This window comes from Acartia tonsa, chromosome 9 (genome assembly GCF_053477335.1).
Source record: "Acartia tonsa isolate MP-2025a chromosome 9, ASM5347733v1, whole genome shotgun sequence".
Classification (NCBI taxonomy): Eukaryota; Metazoa; Arthropoda; class Copepoda; order Calanoida; family Acartiidae; genus Acartia; species Acartia tonsa.
In genome coordinates, this window is record NC_137268.1 from 42,482,667 (window position 1) to 42,501,373 (window position 18,707).

The window sequence follows — 18,707 nt, forward strand, 5'->3', positions numbered from 1 at the left end:
TTTTATCTTATTTAGCACGAATATATTTTTAGCCTTTTCCACTATTAAATTTAACTTATAATGAAAAATATAAAAAAATCTTTTTTCAGAAGTGAATGAAAATCAAAAAGAGAAAAAAATTAGGATTGTTAAATTAATTGTAAATAAACTTAATTTGCAAAAATGGTTCGAGTTTTATCTGTACATCATTTTTTAGCACAGGTTAGATTTATGTAAGATTAGTACAAGAATATTGTAAGTTCCAGAAAGTAAAATATAAGATTTTATATTTATTGTATGTTATCCATCTTTCTCTCTGTGGAGATAGGGATAATAAACAATTTAAGGCTCGACTGCATAATTCCTGTTTTGTTGGTCCTGGTCGAATAGGGTATTTATACTTAATCCAAATAGTTATACTGTGGAAATGTTTATAAAATAATATATATGATAAGGTTTTTTCTGAACGATTTAAAATACAGTGAAATTACTATCAGTTTTTGAGATATACTGAAATTAATTAAATTCTGTCGTACAATGAATAATTTTTTGTGTTGGTATATACTTTTGCTATTTTTTATTTTTCACTAGGATGTTTCAAATTGCACAAAGCCAGTGGCTACGGCCATCGCTGATAACCTGCTCCTTATTGCAACCGAAAAGAATGAGGTAAGTTATTTGATAAAGAAATGCATTGTATCAAAGAAATTATCAATGATATATTAGACATGTTATGTTTCCTACAATGGTAGCAATTTGAGAAAAAAAATATACACAAATTCTTCAAAAGTCTTCACTTTGATTGTCCTTTCTTAAGTAAAGGTTGATGAGCTACCTATAGTTGAAAATATTTTTTTTCTGTGAATATTTTAGATTGAGGTTAGAGATTTGGAGAAGATGGAGAAAATTTACAAGCTGTCAACTATTGATAGAGTTGTTAAACTTGTATATAGCACAATAGGTAGGAACAAGTTTTTAAAAAAATTATTGTTAAAGATATTGCTGCTCTAACTGCCCTATTACTTCTCATTAATTATAAAAATTTCATTTAGTAGGTAAGTCGTTTTAAAGGAAAAGCAGAGTATCACTCCAGTTCTGTTTATGTTCACTCACATATACATTGCTTTCTGTATTTATCTTATCTATATTTTTTATATGGCCTTACGCAATTTCATTTTTATTCAAAAGCACTAACTTTTTGTCAACTCAGCTACTGACAACAGTTATAATGTTTTAGGAAAATACGTTGCCACTATAGAGCACAGGGATGGAATACATTTTGTCAGAGTTTATTTGAATTGGAGAAATGAAGAGGCTCTGTTGAAAGCACAACTTCCTGTCAGAACTAGGATTGCTTCCGTTACCCCAGGTTTATTTCAGATAGAAATATAGATATTTTTTATTTTATCAGAAAGATTTAGATCCATACCTTAAGGTACATCTTTTAAAATAAATATGAAATTAAATGGAAAACAAAACCTTATTTATCATTTTAATAAAAATGTAAGGAAACCTGTTTATAAGGATGTAAACATCCATAAGTACTGAAGCAAAGTAATAACAAAATAAATTTCATTACATTATCAAAAATAGCTTAGCAGAAAGACGGACAATATAGATACGATGCTCTTAGGTAAATTTTTTATGTCGAATGTTTTTTTAAACAACCAAATGAAAATTATGTTCAGGAAATCCGCAACCCGAGCAATGTTTTGAAGCTGTGGACATTTCTTGTGGAAATAATATTAACAGCATTGGTGTCTGTCAATCCACTGGCAATCTTATCATGGCCAGGTATTCTAGGATTTGTAGCTTATTTTTAATAGAACCTCTACTGTATGATTAGGCCAACTTGTAAGTTGTAAGTGTATGAACCTAAACTCTATTGAAGTAATCTTTTGTGTATATTGTTAGATTAAAGTTTTCAAACATAAACATTTGAACTTAAATGGCTGTTCAACTAGCTTGTTACGCTGCGCTACCTATATACATAATTCATTTTAAAGTGACATTTTTTGAAACCCAAATGAAAAGTCAAAGGAACTCCACTAATAAAGTTTCAGCACTCAAATTTTAAATTTGGCATGGCTGTTGCTTCATAGAGATACAATATGTAACTAGAAATATTTGGAAAGTTTAATCAAGAGATATCAGATTATTTTCTATAATTTAGAGGAACAATGTTGACAATCTACAAGTACTCATTGGCTACCCAGCAGCAAACTAAAGCCAAGTATATTGACTTCCAAGTAAGAAATTTTGTTAGAACTTAGAGACTCTTATATACCTTTAGTTGTAAAGTGTACTAAAGTTAAGTATAGATAATTTAGAGACTGGGTCCATATATAAAACTTAAATTAAAAGAAAAAATTTTGCAACGTTTACGTTTTAGATTATTGTATAAGTTGATTTATAGGGTTTGAACAAGTACACAAACTCAAAAAAAACTCTAACATAGAAGATGGAAAAAAGTAATTGCAAGTAAAAATCCTTTTTAATTTTGTGTAATTATTAAGGATTGTATGAATATGTGCCTTAGCTACAGTCCCACTGAAGTGAGATTAGCTGAAGATATTGTTGCCTGTCTCACCAAGTCCATGGTTCATGTATTCAAGATTAAGCTAGAGTTCTTCACTGCTCATGAAAGCACTCTGCACAGCCTTAGCATGTATAGCTTTAGGTATGGTATAATTCTAGTTTTAAAATATTTTGCTTTCATTTATTATCAATTTTTCTATTGCTTATATTATTACATGCTAAGGGGGGGGGGGGGCGTAATGACATTTATTCGTAATCCGTGAGCAAAATGGTCTTAAAATTTAGCTAGACCCTTCAAACTTGGTATATAAGCCTAGTCCCATAGGTATTACATCTAAATGGCAAAAAAATCTAAAAATTTTTATTTTAAGGTTAGGTTAGGTAAGAAAAACCCTGCGGAAATGGGGTTTTTAGGCTTTTTTTGGTCGATTTTGATGTGGACACTTAACTTAAATTGTTTTTTCTTAGGGTTTTAACTTAAATACACTGTATCTATTCATATGGACTTTATTTAAGATGATTCAGCAAGTTGGGGACCGACCCCAGGGGGCTAGGTGGGTGGCCCGCAGGGGTTAAGTGCCTTTTTCCCAATACATATGTTGTAATACATCTAATTATAGGTTTTTTAGGTCAAGGAACTCAAATTTAATGCTAAAATAAGCATTAGACTAATCTGAAGCTAGCCCCAGCGGGCTAGGTTGGTGGCCCGCAGGGGTTAAGTGCATTTTTTCCAATATATATCATGTTATATATCAAAATATAGGTTTTTTAGGTTAATAAACTCAAATTCTAAGCGAAAATTAGCATTAGACTAACCTGAAGCTAACCCCCCCCCCCGGGCTAGGTTAGTTTTCTGCAGGGCTTAAGAGCATTTACCTAACCTAAACTAGAAACTTACTTATATTTTAACATGTTTTTTTATAAACTTTGTCTATTAATGAGGACTTTATTTAAGATAATCCAGCAAGTCGGGAACCGACCCCAGAGGGCTAGGTTGGTGGCCCGCGGGGGTTAAATGCATTTTTTCCAATATATATCTTGTTATATATCAAAATATAGGTTTTTTAGGTCAAGAAACTTAAATTCTGAGCGAAAATTACCATTAGACTAACCTGAAGCTAACCCCCCCGGGCTAGGTTGGTTTTCTGCAGGGCTTAAGAGCATTTACCTAACCTAACCTAGAAACTTACTTATATTTTTACAGGTTTTTTTCTTAAATAAACTGTGTCTATTAATGAGAACTTTATTTAAAATGATCCAGCAAGTCGAGGACCGACTAATCTGAAGTTAGCCCCAGCGGGCTAGGTCGGTGGCCTGCAGGGGTTAAGTGCATTATTTTCCAAAATACATCTTGTGATATATCAAAATATAGGTTTTTAAGGTCAAGAACTCAAATTCAGAGCTAAAATAAGCATTAGAATAATCTGAAGCTAACCCCAGCAGGCTAGGTGGGTGGCCTGCAGGGGTTAAGTGCATTTTCCCAATATATATGTTGAGATACAACCAATTATAGGTTTTTTTAGGTCAAAGAACTCAAATTCAGAGCTGAAATAAGCATTAGACTAATCTGAAGCTAACACCAGCGGGCTAGGTGGGTTGCCAACAGGGCTTAAGTACATTTTACCTAACCTAACCTAAAAACTTACATTTAATATTATTTTTTTTAGGTTTTGTTTTTCAAATAAACTGTCCATTCATGTGGATCTTATTTCAGATGATCAAGCAAGTCGAAGACTGACCCCAGCGGGCTAGGTGGGTGGCCCGTAGGGGTTAAATGCATTTTTTAAAAAAAGTATGTGTTATCATACATCAAATTATAGGTTTTTTAGGTCAAGAAACTCAAATTTACATCTAATAAAAGGATCAGACTAATCTGAAGCTAGCCCCAGCGGGCTAGGTGGATTGCCTGCAAGTCCTAAGTGCATTTTACCTAACCTAACCTGGAACCTTACTTTTTTTTAGGGTTTTTTTCTGGAATAAACTGTGTCTATTTATGAGAACATTATTTAAGATGATCAAGCAAGTTGGGGACCGACCCCAGCAGGCTAGGTGGGTGGCCCGCAGGGGTTAAGTGCATTTTTAAAAAGTATGTGCTGTCATACATAAAATTATAGGTTTTTTAGGTCCAGAAATTCAAATTGAGAGCTAATAATTGAATCAGACTAATCTGAAGCTAGCCCCTGCGGGCTAGGTGGGTTGCCTGCAAGGCTTAAATGCATTTTACCAAACCTAACCTAGAATCTTACTTTTTTGAAGTTTTTTTAATTGAATAAACTGTTCATGAGAACATTATTTAGGATGATCTAGCAAGTCGGGGACTGAACCAGGCGGGCTAGGTTTTACTTAGATACAGTGTTCAGTCCTAAAGCCATCATTTAAAAGATTCTTCATACAGGAGGCTGACCCAAGGAGGTCCCCAACTTGCTGGATCATCTAAAAAAATTTCCTCATTCATAGACACAGTTCATTCAAGGAAAAAACCAAAAAAATAAGTAAGTTTCTAGGTTAGGTTAGGTAAAATGCACTTAAGCCCTGCAGAAGATCTACCTAGCCCGCGGGGGTTAGCTTCAGGTAAGACTTATGCTTATTTTAGCTCTGAATTTGAGTTTCTTGACCTTAAAAACCTATATTTTGATATATAACAAGATATATATTGGAAAATAATGCATTTAACCCCTGCGGGCCACCGACCTAGCCCGCTGGGGCTAGCTTCAGATTAGTCTTATGCTAATTCTAGCTCTAAATTTGAGTTAACTGACCTAAAAAAACTTATTAGATGTATAAAAACATATATATTGGGAAAAATGCACTTAACCCCTGCGGGCCACCAACCTAACCTGCTGGGGTCGGTTCCCGACTTGCTGGATTATCTTAAATAAAGTCCTCATTAATAGACAAAGTTTATTCAAGAAAAAACATGTAAAAATATAAGTAGGTTTATAGGTTAGGTTAAGTAAATGCTCTTAAGCCCTGCAGAAAACCAACCTAGCCCGTGGGGGTTAGTCTAATGTTAATTTTTGCTCAGAATTTGAGTTTCTTGACCTAAAAATCCTATATTTTGATATATAACAAGATATATATTGGAAAAAATGAACTTAACCCCTGCGGGCCCCCAACCTATCCCGCTGGGGCTAGCTTCAGATTAGTCTAATGCTTATTTTAGCTCTGAATTTGAGTTCCTTGACCTAAAAAACCTATAATTAGATGTATCACAACATATGTATTGGGAAAAAGGCACTTAACCCCTGCGGGCCACCCACCTAGCCCCCTGGGGTCGGTCCCCGACTTGCTGAATCATCTTAAATAATGTCCATATGAATAGATACAGTGTATTTAAGTTAAAATCCTTAAAAAAAGCAATTTAGGGTAAGTTTCCACATCAAAATCGACCAAAAAAAGCCTAAAAACCCCATTTCCGCAGGGTTTTTCTTACCTAACCTAACCTTAAAATAAAAAATTTTGGATTTTTTTGCCATTTAGATGTAATACCTACAGGACTAGGCTTATATACCAAGTTTGAAGGGTCTAGCTAAATTTTAAGACCATTTTGCTCACGGATTACGAATAAATATCATTACGCCCCCCCCCCCTTATATAACAGAACGAAACCTTCTAAGATTAAAATAATCATTATACTAATTATTAAACATATCTTAATTAACATAGGATTCTTTTAAAACTTTTACAATTGTCTTTTTATCAGACACACAGCCATAAATTCTTCATAAAATAGGATTTGAATAGTGATTGGATAATGGGGATAAATTATCCTTTTTAAAAAATCAATTGCAGCTACTTAGTAAATACCTATTGTTAAAAAAAGTTTTTAGTATTATCAACGTCATTGCCTTATCCCTCCATTTCATTTGTTTTTTAAATGAGTTTAAAAGGGACAAAACAAAACAAAAAGAAATTAGAACTAAAAATTAGGGTTGGGCCGGATACCGGAAATCCGGCTGATTTCAAATGCCGGATATCCGGTAACCGGCCGGATATCCGGCGTTGGCCGGATATCCGGCAAATATCCGGTTATCCGGCCAAATTACCGGATATCCGGCCGGATAACCGGCCAAATTACCAGATATTAAAGTAGTAAAAAAAAAATTTCTTCAGAAATCTTATATAAATTTACATAAAGTTAAACATAAAAAAAATGTTCTTCTAGCTTCAATAATAGAAAATTATACCTAGCCATTTAAGATTTTAAAAAGCAGAGATTTTTGGTGTAAAGTATAAAAAATTATTGAGCCGGATATCCGGCCGGATAGTTTCAATATCCGGTATCCGGCCGGATATTGAAAATGGCCGGATATCCGGCCCAACCCTACTAAAAATCATGTAAATTTTGTTTCAAGTTCTGAATCTGAAGGTGGATCTATTGACCCAAGTCCTACTAAGAGTAAATCTGTTAACTTTGCTGAAAGGATAATTCTTAATGTAACAGGTTAGCTATGCTTTTCAAAATAAGCATTACAAAAATAATTTTAGTTTTATACCATGTAGTTTTGGACGTAAAAATAATACTTTGTGATATAGGTATTCAACTTTAAAATATGTCATATTTTTACTCTTTAACAAATAAGTTGTGTAATTTATGTAAACAATCTTTTTTCTTGATTGATAACTTTTTCAGCCAGTAGGTAACCATCATAAATTTTTGTTTGTTACTTAAAAACCGCATTTTAAGGTATTTTTTCTTTTGATTATCATAGTGGCATAAATGCATTCAACAAAACATTGGATTTATCACAATATGAAAATCTCTTTCTATTGTAGAGAGAAGAAGGAAAGAATCATCATGTGGAAAGGAAAGAAAGACCTCAGTGATTAGGAAACATCCTGGTCATATTCTTTTATCACAGAGAACTGAAGAAGAGGAATATTTTAGAGTAAGTTTTTAGTTCAAATTTTCTCCACAAGAGGGTGTAATTTAAAAACTTGATAAGGTAGGTAGTTATATTTTGTATATTACTTAGCTATTAATATTATTAGTAGAATATATCATGCTAAAGTGTGTTTATGATGAACAGTTTTCCTCTCTCTTGCTTTTACGCAAATCTGTGTCCTCAAAATTAAATTGTTTCATTTGTTTTAACATTATGATATTCTCCATTTATATAAAAACAAGTACATATTGTTGTACAATAGGTATTACATTTAAATATGATAATAAATTTGGGGCAACATAGATTTTTCCTTATTTTAGGGCCTTAATATAATTCCGAACCAGCTAGTAGAAAAGGAACAGAAAGAATTGGGAAGTCTGTCCTCCCCAAATATTCTGGAGACTCAGATTGGCCCGTGTGAAAATCCTCCAGATGTGAGTGTGGCCGTCCATCTGGTCCCCAAGGTCTTTCCTGATTCCAGAATCCAGGTAGAAATATTCAGTAGGCCAAATAAAATATTGAATAGTCTAGTCATGTAATTCCGAGAAAAAAAAAACTTGCAATGGAAAGTACATAAAAACAGGATTTCAACAAAGTTACTTCAGCTCTGTACTGGTAGGAATGCGTCAGGTTAATATGAATAACCTCTCAGCGCATATAGGCTAGATTGAAGTGCAGAACTTAGACTTGAAACTCTATGTAGTTGGGAGTGGAGGGAGAGGGTTATAAAATTCCATAATGGGTTCTTATGGTATGTTATTTTTTATGGGTTATTTATCAATTTCATTCATGTAAAGTCGAGAAAAAAATACAATTACATTTTACATAAAAATAATTTATTGTTTTAAGGGAACTCCATTAACGCTGCTGTTGTCTAAAATATCTGAGGCAGAGCTTAATGTTGAGAGATTACAATTGCTGAGACTTAGTCCTGTCTATTGGAGAGAATATAGGTATGTTCAGTGGATATTTGCATTAAACCACTTTAAGTAATACTTACCTACCTATTAGAAAATCTAATCTATAGGTAGGTTTAGATATTTTTGGTTTGGTTTCTACTCAATAGATACTAGATATATCTCCTTATTTCTGCAAGACTTCTTTGATTTAAAAAAAAATGATTCTTTATGCTTTTATGCTTTTAGTTGTAAATTGATCAGTGCTCCTCATAAAAGTGCCTCAAAAGCACTGACCCCCCCCCCCTCAACTACTTTAACTTATAAATAAATTGAAAATATGGTAAAGGTAGGTTTAATTTTTCCCCATGCCTGACCTTTGCGGGGCTACCTAGTGTCCAATATAATCTAGCCTTATCTAGCCTATAGCATTAAATAAACTAACTAGAAATAATGCCAATTATATTCAATTTTGTTTAAATATGAGTGGATGGGGGGGGGGGGTACGGTGTCCAACAAGTCACTTTGAGTGAAAACGCTATAATATTTTTGACCTTTTTAATATTTCAAGGGTGAAAAGAAACAAGGAGGGCAGCTCCTCCCGGTCTAGCAGTTCCAGTTCTTTCAGCACCCCTCATAATCCTCTACAGTCAGCTATGTACAGCCATCTCATGTCACTCACTTTCATGTTCACAAGGAAAAACCATTGATATTTGTGTTTCTTGTAGAGTAACTACTCTTTATTCTATTGTGTTTATTAGTTCCCATTTAAATGTTCTCCTAATAATACTTTGTAGCCAACTGTTTACACTGTACAGCTGTGCTACTTTCGCAGCTGCTCCTTAGCCTCTTTCTTTTTGCCTTAAAAATCTTTGTAGTCAGCTTGTTACAGGTTTGATATTTTTTATCTTTGTTGAATAGTATCGTTACTTACCGCCGTGAGGTTTCCGCAGCCATCTAGTTTTTAGCTGCTCTCAGCTGGAGTCGGCAGCAGCTACTCTCAGCCATACTAGTTTGGATTTAAGAAATCCCCAACTGCATAAAATTAAGAAACAGTAAATATTTTCATTTTTATATGTGTCTGCCCTTTTTACTTTTGATTCTCTATTCAACCCAGGCCTATTTAAGTTTTTAAAGTATAATATAGAATACTAGCGACTACACCCCTAGAATCTAGGGGCTCATATTCGAAGGGGCAGAAAAAGTTTAGAATATCAATAAAATCTCGAAACTATCATAGAATCATATCTAAAAACAAAATAGCCTAAAACCATCACAGGACCTTCAGCTTCAGATAAAAAAATTTCTTTATATATGTATGTATGTAGATTGTAGAATATAAAATGGTTTCTAATGTGTGCAGTACATATGAGGGATATCTTTACCATATTCCTGGCCACCTCCGCAGGGTTGGTAAGGGGGTCGGAGTCAAGAAAATTGGAACCTATCCGTTCACCAGGTTTTTATACAATACCTATTAATTCTTTTTTAATAATATTTAATTTTAACGTACTAAATAATAGTAAATGTTAGGTATACAACTTTTTTAGTAGTGTAGCTAATATAGCTAGCAAAGTTGGTGGTCTTTACACTGTCAATTTGTATTTATAAGCAAATAGAAAAATATTTCGATATTTTTAACTGCAAAATTATCTTGACTGGCGTAAAGCACTATTTTACAGATTTTTTTGTATTTCATGTTTCTATTTAAATATTCCTGGTATCCCTTTTAAAAAGTATCAGAATGTCAATCTCTTTGTATGTAGCGAAGGATCTCGCCAACCACTGGACATTAAAGTAAAGCTACTTATAGTTACATGGAAGGTTAATAACTGTTTAGGTGGAGAGTAACTTCACCCTTCCAGAGAAATAACCGCTGAAGAATACCAACCCCACACCCTTTTTGAAATTCACATTGTTACATTGATATTGTATAAACCTAAATTATTTCCTAGTCCTGTAGAGAATATTGTTCTGGAAAGCTCTCTCCTGCACGCTTTAACAGATACAGGTATAGATATTTTTAATAGTTTTTACCTTTTAAGAATAAAAAATCTTGTGGGTAATCTTGTTATTCGTAGAGCAGCTACTCTATAACTATGGTGTGTCCGAATGACTCTCAAACACCGTAGGTAACCCGGGAGGGAGGGTAGAATACCCTACCCCAAAATAGTTACAAACCTTTCCAGGACCTATGAAAAGCTACTTTGTAAAGGAGAATCATGTCAGTTCAGCGGTTAGGGAGATCCTTTTTTATAAACAGACATATAGACATCATGTTACTTTTATATAAGGATTAAATGCTGTCATCATGTTGTTTTGGAGCTGGAGATAATTGTTTTTGCTTTATTTTAGGCCTTGAGACTTACACCCTTCGTTCTGGTTACCACACTGTGAGGGAAGCCCAGGCAATAGATAACAAGAGCAATGCTTGTCCACCAACAAGGAACAAATACTCATCTAGACTATTACATCTAATGTTTTAAGCAGGGCACAGAAAATTATTTCAAAATCATAAACATCTTTAAAATAGTCATCAATATACTTCTTAAAATGCAATGTTTTTTATATTTTATACAGGTTTTAGATACATTTTTTTGCTTCCTTTTTTTCACTAATATTTTCAATATGTGTATTGTTGTAGTACTCCAATTTGCCTTATTGGTCTGCGGCCTTTCTTGGGTGTGGAAGCTTTGTGCCTTGGCCAAGACAGGTATAGTTAGACTTTGTGGAGTTTCATACTGTTTTTTTTATTTCTTTTTTACAATTTAATCAAGACATTTTGAACTGATATAATCCTATACCAAGGCATACTAGGGAAAAATATTGTATATTTATCATAATTTTTTGAGGGTTGTATTACCCTCTCTCTCTCTTTTTACCCTCCCACCATTCCCTCTTGGGGAAATTCACGTTCTTGTTTACTTGACGGTATAATGACTCCATTGTAAAGTTCTGTAGAAGATTTCAGTCCATATCAGTATTAAACTTATGCTCATTCATCTATTTTATTAACTTTACTTGTTTTTTAAATTTTTCAACATGCACAACAAGAAAAGTTTGGAGAAATTATTGCAAATCCAGGTTAGTCCTGCTGGCAGCTCCAGAGCTGGAGGCGGACAGGAGGAAACCTGGTGGTAAATCAGGCGGCGGCGCGGGGTCTGTAGTGCATCATGTTCAGTTGGGTAACTCTGGGCTGCTTCAAGGAGGAGGTTAGCCAATATACTTAATTATTTTCCTATTATATATTTTGATATTTTTTATTCGAAAAGTCCAACCGCAGGGTTTTTTTATAAAGGAAATTTTTTTTTTAAATTACCTGGTCTCAAATGAATCTAAATTGCCTAATTCGGCGAGAAATGCGGCAGTCCTCAATGGACTAGAACTAGAAGACTAAACAATCTATTCTTTGCATTTGCCTATCTATCTAGATGTTGAAGAACTAGAGGACTATTCAATCTATTCTCTGAATCTGCCTATCTATCTATTTATCTATCTAGATGGTGAAGAACTAGAGGACTTCACAATCTATTCTCTGCATCTGCCTATCTATCTACCTATCTATTTATCTATCTAGATGGTGAAGAACTAGAGGACTACACAGTCTATTCCTTGCATCTGCCTATCTATCTACCTATCTATTTATCTATCTAGATGGTGAAGAATTAGAGGACTACACAGTCTATTCCTTGCATCTGCCTATCTATCTATCTATCTAATTATCTATCTAGATGGTGAAGAACTAAAGGACTACACAATCTATTCTCTGCATCTGCCTATCTATCTATTTATCTATCTAGATGGTGAAGAACTAAAGGACTACACAATCTATTCTCTGCATCTGCCTATCTATCTATTTATCTATCTAGATGGTGAAGAACTAGAGGACTACACAGTATATTCCTTGCATCTGCCCAGTTGTTTAGATCTTTACAATGATATGGTCTCTGTAGCTGAGGTGAATATTTAGTTTTTTATACCTATATGGTAAATATTCTTTAATTTATGAATAGTTTTTTTTTCCATAAAACTGTACAGGAAATATTTATATTGTATTCCGTGTATTTAATGAAAGGGGGGGGGGGGGGTTGTCACTGTACATGCTAGTTACAATGAGGGAACCATAATTCTTTTGCTTATGACCCTTGTTATTTTTAGCATAATATATATTATTATTCTAGGTAAATTCTGGAACACCACATGCCCACCTACAGCTATTATGCGAGGCTCACATGGTACTGCGCAATGCTTTACATCGTATGACTTGGCTACAGGTGATACATAGATAGATAATAGGCTTATTGGTGGATAGATATATACTTATGTAAACTCATATGGATCTGCTTTACACAGTATAAATTGGCTACAGATAGGTCAGAGAGAGATTTAGATAATATGTTGGACAGATAGATAGATAGATACTTTGTTGTACTAATAGATACATAGATACTTTATTGGACTGATAGATAGATAAATTGATGGAGAGACAAATAGATAAATCATTTTTATTGAAAGATAGAGATGGATTAATAGATACTGGATAGATGAATTGAAAGATGTATAGATATAGAGACATCTAGATATAGAATTATATTTTGTATTTTAAACACTTTGATTTTTAGGTTATGAGAAGTAGTGGGTGTAATGCTGAACAAGCTGAAATTACTGCTGAACAAATAGAAGCTGTTAGAACTGCTTATAAGGTAGCCAGACAACTTTCTACGTTGTATTGTAGATAGATTGATAATAAATGAATGTCTTGCTGTAAAGTCATTATATTGTTATTGAAACAATGAATGCTAATCTATCTTTCATTCTATTTATCTAGGAATCTTGTTGTAAGCTAGCAGACCATTATATCTCTATGGAAACAGATGAGAAATGTTTGCTGGCAACTCCTTACTACAGAATGAGTGGTCTTCCTATACTTTCCGTCCTGGAGAGATTTAAGGAACACAATCAGATAATCAGATATTTACCAACAAAAACCTTCGACATTAAAAAGATGTTCATAAGTAGTGTAGGAAACATATTTAAGATATTTATGATCAAAGAACAACTAACTTTATGAGTTTTGTACCTACAAAGAGTTAGATGGCACTTAAACAAAATAAATTTAAGAAAAATAGGTATGCAGAAAGAAAAAATTTAAATTCTCTCATTCCACATCTACTAAAACTGTTGCAAAGAATTTAGTGGGAAAGTGTATTTAAAAATCTAAAATTTCATGTCAAAAAAATTTGACACATTAAAGATTAGAGAAATTTAGAGAAGATTAAGCATTAGGTATAGAAGAGTTTTGCATAGACATTAAAAAGATTTAATTTTTGACTGTCAATTTATTGATTGTGTTTTTATGAAGATTGACAACAGCCCAGGCAGTCCTTTGCCTGAAGGAGTTCTCCATTATATCAAGGCAAGGATATGGAAATGGGAGAATAAAAAATACTTTTTTATGTAAAATTCCAAAAAAAATGGTATTCAACTACCAAAATATGTGTTTTTACCCCCCCCCCCTCTCCCGCTAGGTAAATTTTTAGGGGTAAACAAAAATTTTTATGCGCTGTTTTACCACCCCCTTTCCAGATTTTTTTCCAGATTTAAGTAAAAAGCTTGGACGTTTTTCCAACTGACCGTCCTCTTAAGCCTACAATATAGCTAGAAATCTGCAACAACTAAAAACAGTGTTATACTGCTATTACCAAGCCCTTTTGAAGATATTTATGACAATGTATGTATAAGGTTCCGTATTTATCCTATTCATGTGTGCCCATTTAAATATCTAATAAAACATAATCTAAAGGAATTAGTTCTAGCGCCAGTGAACAAGGAAAGCATTATTGAGCACGGCGTAGCTGAGAAGATAATTACAATTCTGGGAGAGCATGCAGTTGATACTTTGGTTGAAATATTGTTGGTTTCCCCCACTCTCTGCAGCTTTAAGGTAATTAAGAAAACCATGGCTAATTTCATTACAAAACCATTAGGTATAATATTTATTTTGTTGTATAGTATATGTATTTAGTATAGATGTATAACCCAGACAACAACCTGGATCTAGTGTTGGGGACCTTTTTCTAATGCTAGCAAATTGCTTTTTGTACTTTTATATGGCTTTGTTATATTTCCTTAGCTATTAGATTATTTGAAAGACCCAATATAAAATCGGTAGAGGGACCCTGTCCCAAGGGGAGAGTAAAAACTCATGACCCCTTTTTAAGTTTACTTTTACCTATTCATTTCATATTTTATTAGGTATAAATAATATTTATATATTTTTTAGATGATTAATAAGTGGGAAGTTAATTGGAAAATAAAAATTATAGGACTATTCCTACAAATAATATTGTTTTAGTCGCAGACAAGCCTACGCTGTCTGGAAGCAGAGCTCGCCAAAGAGGGCGGAGACAAGAATGTTGAGCTTGTGGTGGCCGCCATTTTGGTCGGTGGCTCTGGAGACAGGTAGCAATAAGGGATAAGTAAATGGCCGATAAATTGATGTACATCCCCAATGATGTTTACAAAATTACCTCTTCTGTTTGAATATTATATTATGTAAGTTTATTGATAAGCTGTTTTGCGGTCCCTATTTTCTATTTATTTTAAAAATATTTCTTGAACCAAGAATATGTATATACAGACATTACACTCACTATTACTTGTCAGGTTGTGTCGAGTGCCTCCAATTCAACTAAGTTGTGTACTGTTACAACGACCGAATCTACTCATTGATATGCAGCTTCAAAATCAGGCAACAATTTAATACAAAAAAAAATACATCTTACGTTTAAACTTGTTTTTTGATGTAACTGAAGGGATGGGGGTTGTGGTTAAATTTTCACTTAGCATTGTTTGTCAGAATCACATTCCCTTTTTCCTGATTACAGTAAGTCTATTTTAATAGTATTAAAATATTTATTTACTATTGAATTTGTTGCAACCAGTCTGAATGTTTTTCTGAGCTGTCCCTGGCACTGAAACGCTATGTTCCAGCCCTGTTCTGTGAACTGTGTGCCAGCCTGGTAGAATCTAATGTTCTTAATCTGGGACAGGTAGGCTTTTCACAATAATATAAACCCATATCCCTTTCTTTGCTATTTTCAATCATCAAAATACACACATTTTATAATACTTAAAAGATTGTTATTTCAATTATATATAGTTTAATAGTTGTTTATCTATCTGCGGATATTATTGAATTTTAAGATTAAAACCAGTTTAGTTAGCCCCACGAGGACCGAACGGAATGGGAACTGGGGAATGCAATATTTTGCATTCGAGGAAATAAATAATCTTGTGTAGAATATACCTACACACTACACCAATTTAAAATTGTTACCAAATGTTGCTGACATCCTTATAAACTATTTTAGATGTTGCACCTTCTCCTGCAAACTTTCATGACAATGGACTCTGGGGCTTCTCAAGAGAATGCCTTTGTCCTGCAGTTCTTCCTAGAAACATATTTTGTAGAGCTTATCAGTCAAAACAGTCAGGTAGCAAATATTAAAGAATTGTTTAGCTTGTATGTCATTGATATTCATCTGTCTACTTTGTCTAAATCAGATTTGATTCTTAAAATGTTTTCTGCTGGGCACAAACTTGCTCTAAACCGTTTTAAAAACTTTTGTTATTGTAAATTGTCTATCTACATCCCTATGACCAATCAAATCAGATTTAGGTGTTTACTAAAATCATAGTAGGTTTTGTTTTCAAGTCCATAGGTATAGAAGAAAATGGCGGGATCTTAAGGGATATTGGAGATAAATTGACAAACATCCCTAATGATGATGAACAAAACTATCCCTTTTGAACAATAAAATTTTTTCTTGTAAAGTTTGGACACTATTAGTTTGGATCCAACCAATCAAAACCCAAAGTTTTTTTTAGCCAATGAACAAGCAAACATTGGGTAAACGTGTAATTTACATTCCAATGTTCCCTTCCTCCCTAAGAACAAGCCTGCCTTAAGCAACAGACGACTAATATGCTATTCCTTATTGATAGGATGCTCTGATGCTACTGTCCAGTGATCAACAGCAGGCAGTCATGACCTTGCTCAGATCTTACCTGGCTAATTAATATGCTCTTCCTTGTTGTTAGGATGCTTTGATGCCATTGTCCAGTGACCAACAGCAGGCAGTCATGACCTTGCTCAGATCTTACCTGGCTAATCTGATACACAGCCTGCCATCCACTCCAGAATCAACTAAATTAGTTGATGATAACTTCTGTGTTGAACCAGGTTATCTTTCTATCTATTCATTTATCTGCATATTTTCTAGGGTTGGCAATCCGGGATCCGGAATCCGCCCAATATTTGGGCCAATTTTGGAATCCGAATCCGGATCCGGAATCCGTTTTTTATTGGCGGATTCGGATTCTTAATTGGTATGCTAAAATTAGCGTCTTGAGTTTTTTCTTTCAACTATCGCTTTTTGAAGGCAAAGATTATCATCATTACATATAAAATGTTTCAAAATCTGGTTCGATTCTCGGAAGCGAATTAGAGAGAACACCAAGAACATTAATTTTTAGGACATATGTACTAGCACTTAATTTTTTAAATTTTTTAAAAAGCCTTTAAAAATACTGCTAGAATCCGGAATCCGAATCCGGAATCCGTCAAAAATAAGAATCCGGAATCCGCAAGGAATCCGCCACTTTTTTTGACGGATTCTTTTAAGAATCCGGAATCCGAATCCGGCCCAAAAATTCGACGGATTGCCATCACTAATATTTTCTATCCATATATTTTTCTTAATATCTCTAGGTATCCATTTGCTTGTCTTTATGTTATAAATATCATTCTCTCATTTGCTATCTTCTAAATACCTTAATTAAAATTAGAGATATTTTTTACAATTTTTGTGTTTCCTGCATTTATAATGATCAATTTACTTTTTATTATAGGAGAATCTTTTGGACAGAGAGATGAATTCCTCGACTTTCTGTCTTCAACTACAGAAGGTAGAAACTTTCAATATTGTTATTTTTTATTTATCAAAGAACTTAAAGGCGCGAAACAAATATCCAAATTTACTTTGAGATCCTTTAGCCGATAAAGTACACAGCCAAGAAAACCTATGCTTTACCTGAAATCAATTGCTGACAAAGGAAAAATAAATGTTTTTTTAACATATTGTTGAAAAATTCATGAAATTACTTTGTTTATTTAGAAAATGAGACATTATTGAAGCTTGAATCTCTGCTGAGCTCTGGAATCTGTAATGACGACTGCAAAGATATTGTTCTCAGGTTAGACCCAAGATTAAGAAAATTATATATATCCAATAAAAGGGTTTAAACAAATAAATCTATGTTTGTTGTAAAATTGCTTAAAATCATGGTTGCTTACTAAAACAATAACAATCTACTTATTTTTTGCTATGTACTTCAAACTCAAGATAATAAGACAATTCTATCATTAAAATAATGCGTTGCTTGCAAAATGTGCCTGAATGTAAAATTCTAAATTTATCATATTTTCCAGGTTTCTTGAAGATCATCCAGGTTTAAAAGGAGAGCTTTCCTTGTATCTATTGAGCACAAAGGATACACAAGAGGCAATTAATAAAATTCAGTCCAAGGCCCCGGCTGCACTGCTGGCTTATTGTAAATACAGGTAAATAATATTTTATTCTTATGCTCCAGAATGACTTATTTCTTGTTTATTGATAGATTTTTTGCAATTAAACTTTTTTTTATACTTGTATAAGTTCATTAGATATTGTTTCTTATTACCTAATTGAATTGATAGATTTAAGTTCTACTAACTAAAAAAAAATTAGAAATAAAATAAATACCTACTCTGCTTTAATATGGAAGAAATGTTCTATGATTTGTCTTAATAGAAACCATATCTATTGGCATGGAGGTGATAGTATTTTTTGGTTTATTAATATTCATATTAATCTATTTTAGAAAAGAGGATGCTGAAACTTGGAGCTACGCTGTCAACTTATTACACTCGGATAAGAGTCAGGTATGATAAATTCAATCTAGGTTTTAGATTTATAAGTCCTTTATATCTCGGATATACTGACAGGGTAAACTATTTCGCTAAATTAGCTTGCTAACATGGATCTCAATTTTTGGTCAGTTCGATCTTCCAATAGGGGGTAAGGGGATATGATAAAAGGGGTGGATGGGGAGTATCGTTATTTTAGCCAGCTACACTTTGCAACATCCAAGTAATAATATATTAAATAGCATTCTAAATTTGAATCAAGAAATGCTTCTACTTCATATTGATTATAAACTTTGTAGGAGAGTAAGGATATGTTATACTCTGTACTGGAAGAAATGGTAACCATATTTCCACCAGAACAAATCCTGGAAATCCTGCCACAGGATCCAGACTTTCAGGAAACCATTGTACAAAGCAGGTAAAATATTCTTTTGATTG

At 33.4% G+C, this 18,707-nt stretch overlaps 1 protein-coding gene across 3 annotated transcripts in view; it reads left to right on the plus strand.

Moving 5' to 3' along the window:
• Positions 1–18,707, plus strand: part of LOC145328996 (BLOC-2 complex member HPS3) — a 22,466-nt gene continuing 3,759 nt past the window's right edge. For 2 of the 3 annotated variants that reach the window (XR_013882747.1, XM_080172989.1), the window contains exons 1-33: positions 1–201; positions 571–648; positions 853–940; positions 1,217–1,348; positions 1,668–1,773; positions 2,153–2,228; positions 2,496–2,659; positions 6,873–6,961; positions 7,294–7,406; positions 7,724–7,891; positions 8,253–8,356; positions 8,871–8,994; positions 9,661–9,758; positions 10,255–10,310; positions 10,655–10,743; positions 10,942–11,012; positions 11,384–11,511; positions 12,169–12,257; positions 12,481–12,573; positions 12,922–13,002; positions 13,128–13,247; positions 13,659–13,715; positions 14,103–14,243; positions 14,655–14,761; positions 14,966–15,050; positions 15,244–15,351; positions 15,673–15,795; positions 16,403–16,544; positions 17,213–17,269; positions 17,479–17,557; positions 17,793–17,924; positions 18,224–18,284; positions 18,569–18,687. Coding sequence is in view for 2 of the 3 variants with exons in the window: in XM_080172989.1 (XP_080029115.1) it covers positions 163–201; positions 571–648; positions 853–940; positions 1,217–1,348; positions 1,668–1,773; positions 2,153–2,228; positions 2,496–2,659; positions 6,873–6,961; positions 7,294–7,406; positions 7,724–7,891; positions 8,253–8,356; positions 8,871–8,994; positions 9,661–9,758; positions 10,255–10,310; positions 10,655–10,743; positions 10,942–11,012; positions 11,384–11,511; positions 12,169–12,257; positions 12,481–12,573; positions 12,922–13,002; positions 13,128–13,247; positions 13,659–13,715; positions 14,103–14,243; positions 14,655–14,761; positions 14,966–15,050; positions 15,244–15,351; positions 15,673–15,795; positions 16,403–16,544; positions 17,213–17,269; positions 17,479–17,557; positions 17,793–17,924; positions 18,224–18,284; positions 18,569–18,687 (3,317 nt within the window). In the remaining variant the exon portion in view is untranslated. Of the gene's footprint in view, positions 202–570; positions 649–852; positions 941–1,216; positions 1,349–1,667; positions 1,774–2,152; positions 2,229–2,495; positions 2,660–6,872; positions 6,962–7,293; positions 7,407–7,723; positions 7,892–8,252; positions 8,357–8,870; positions 8,995–9,660; positions 9,759–10,254; positions 10,311–10,654; positions 10,744–10,941; positions 11,013–11,383; positions 11,512–12,168; positions 12,258–12,480; positions 12,574–12,921; positions 13,003–13,127; positions 13,248–13,658; positions 13,716–14,102; positions 14,244–14,654; positions 14,762–14,965; positions 15,051–15,243; positions 15,352–15,672; positions 15,796–16,306; positions 16,545–17,212; positions 17,270–17,478; positions 17,558–17,792; positions 17,925–18,223; positions 18,285–18,568; positions 18,688–18,707 lie in introns of those variants that run through there. The other variant, XM_080172990.1, reaches the window with a different exon arrangement.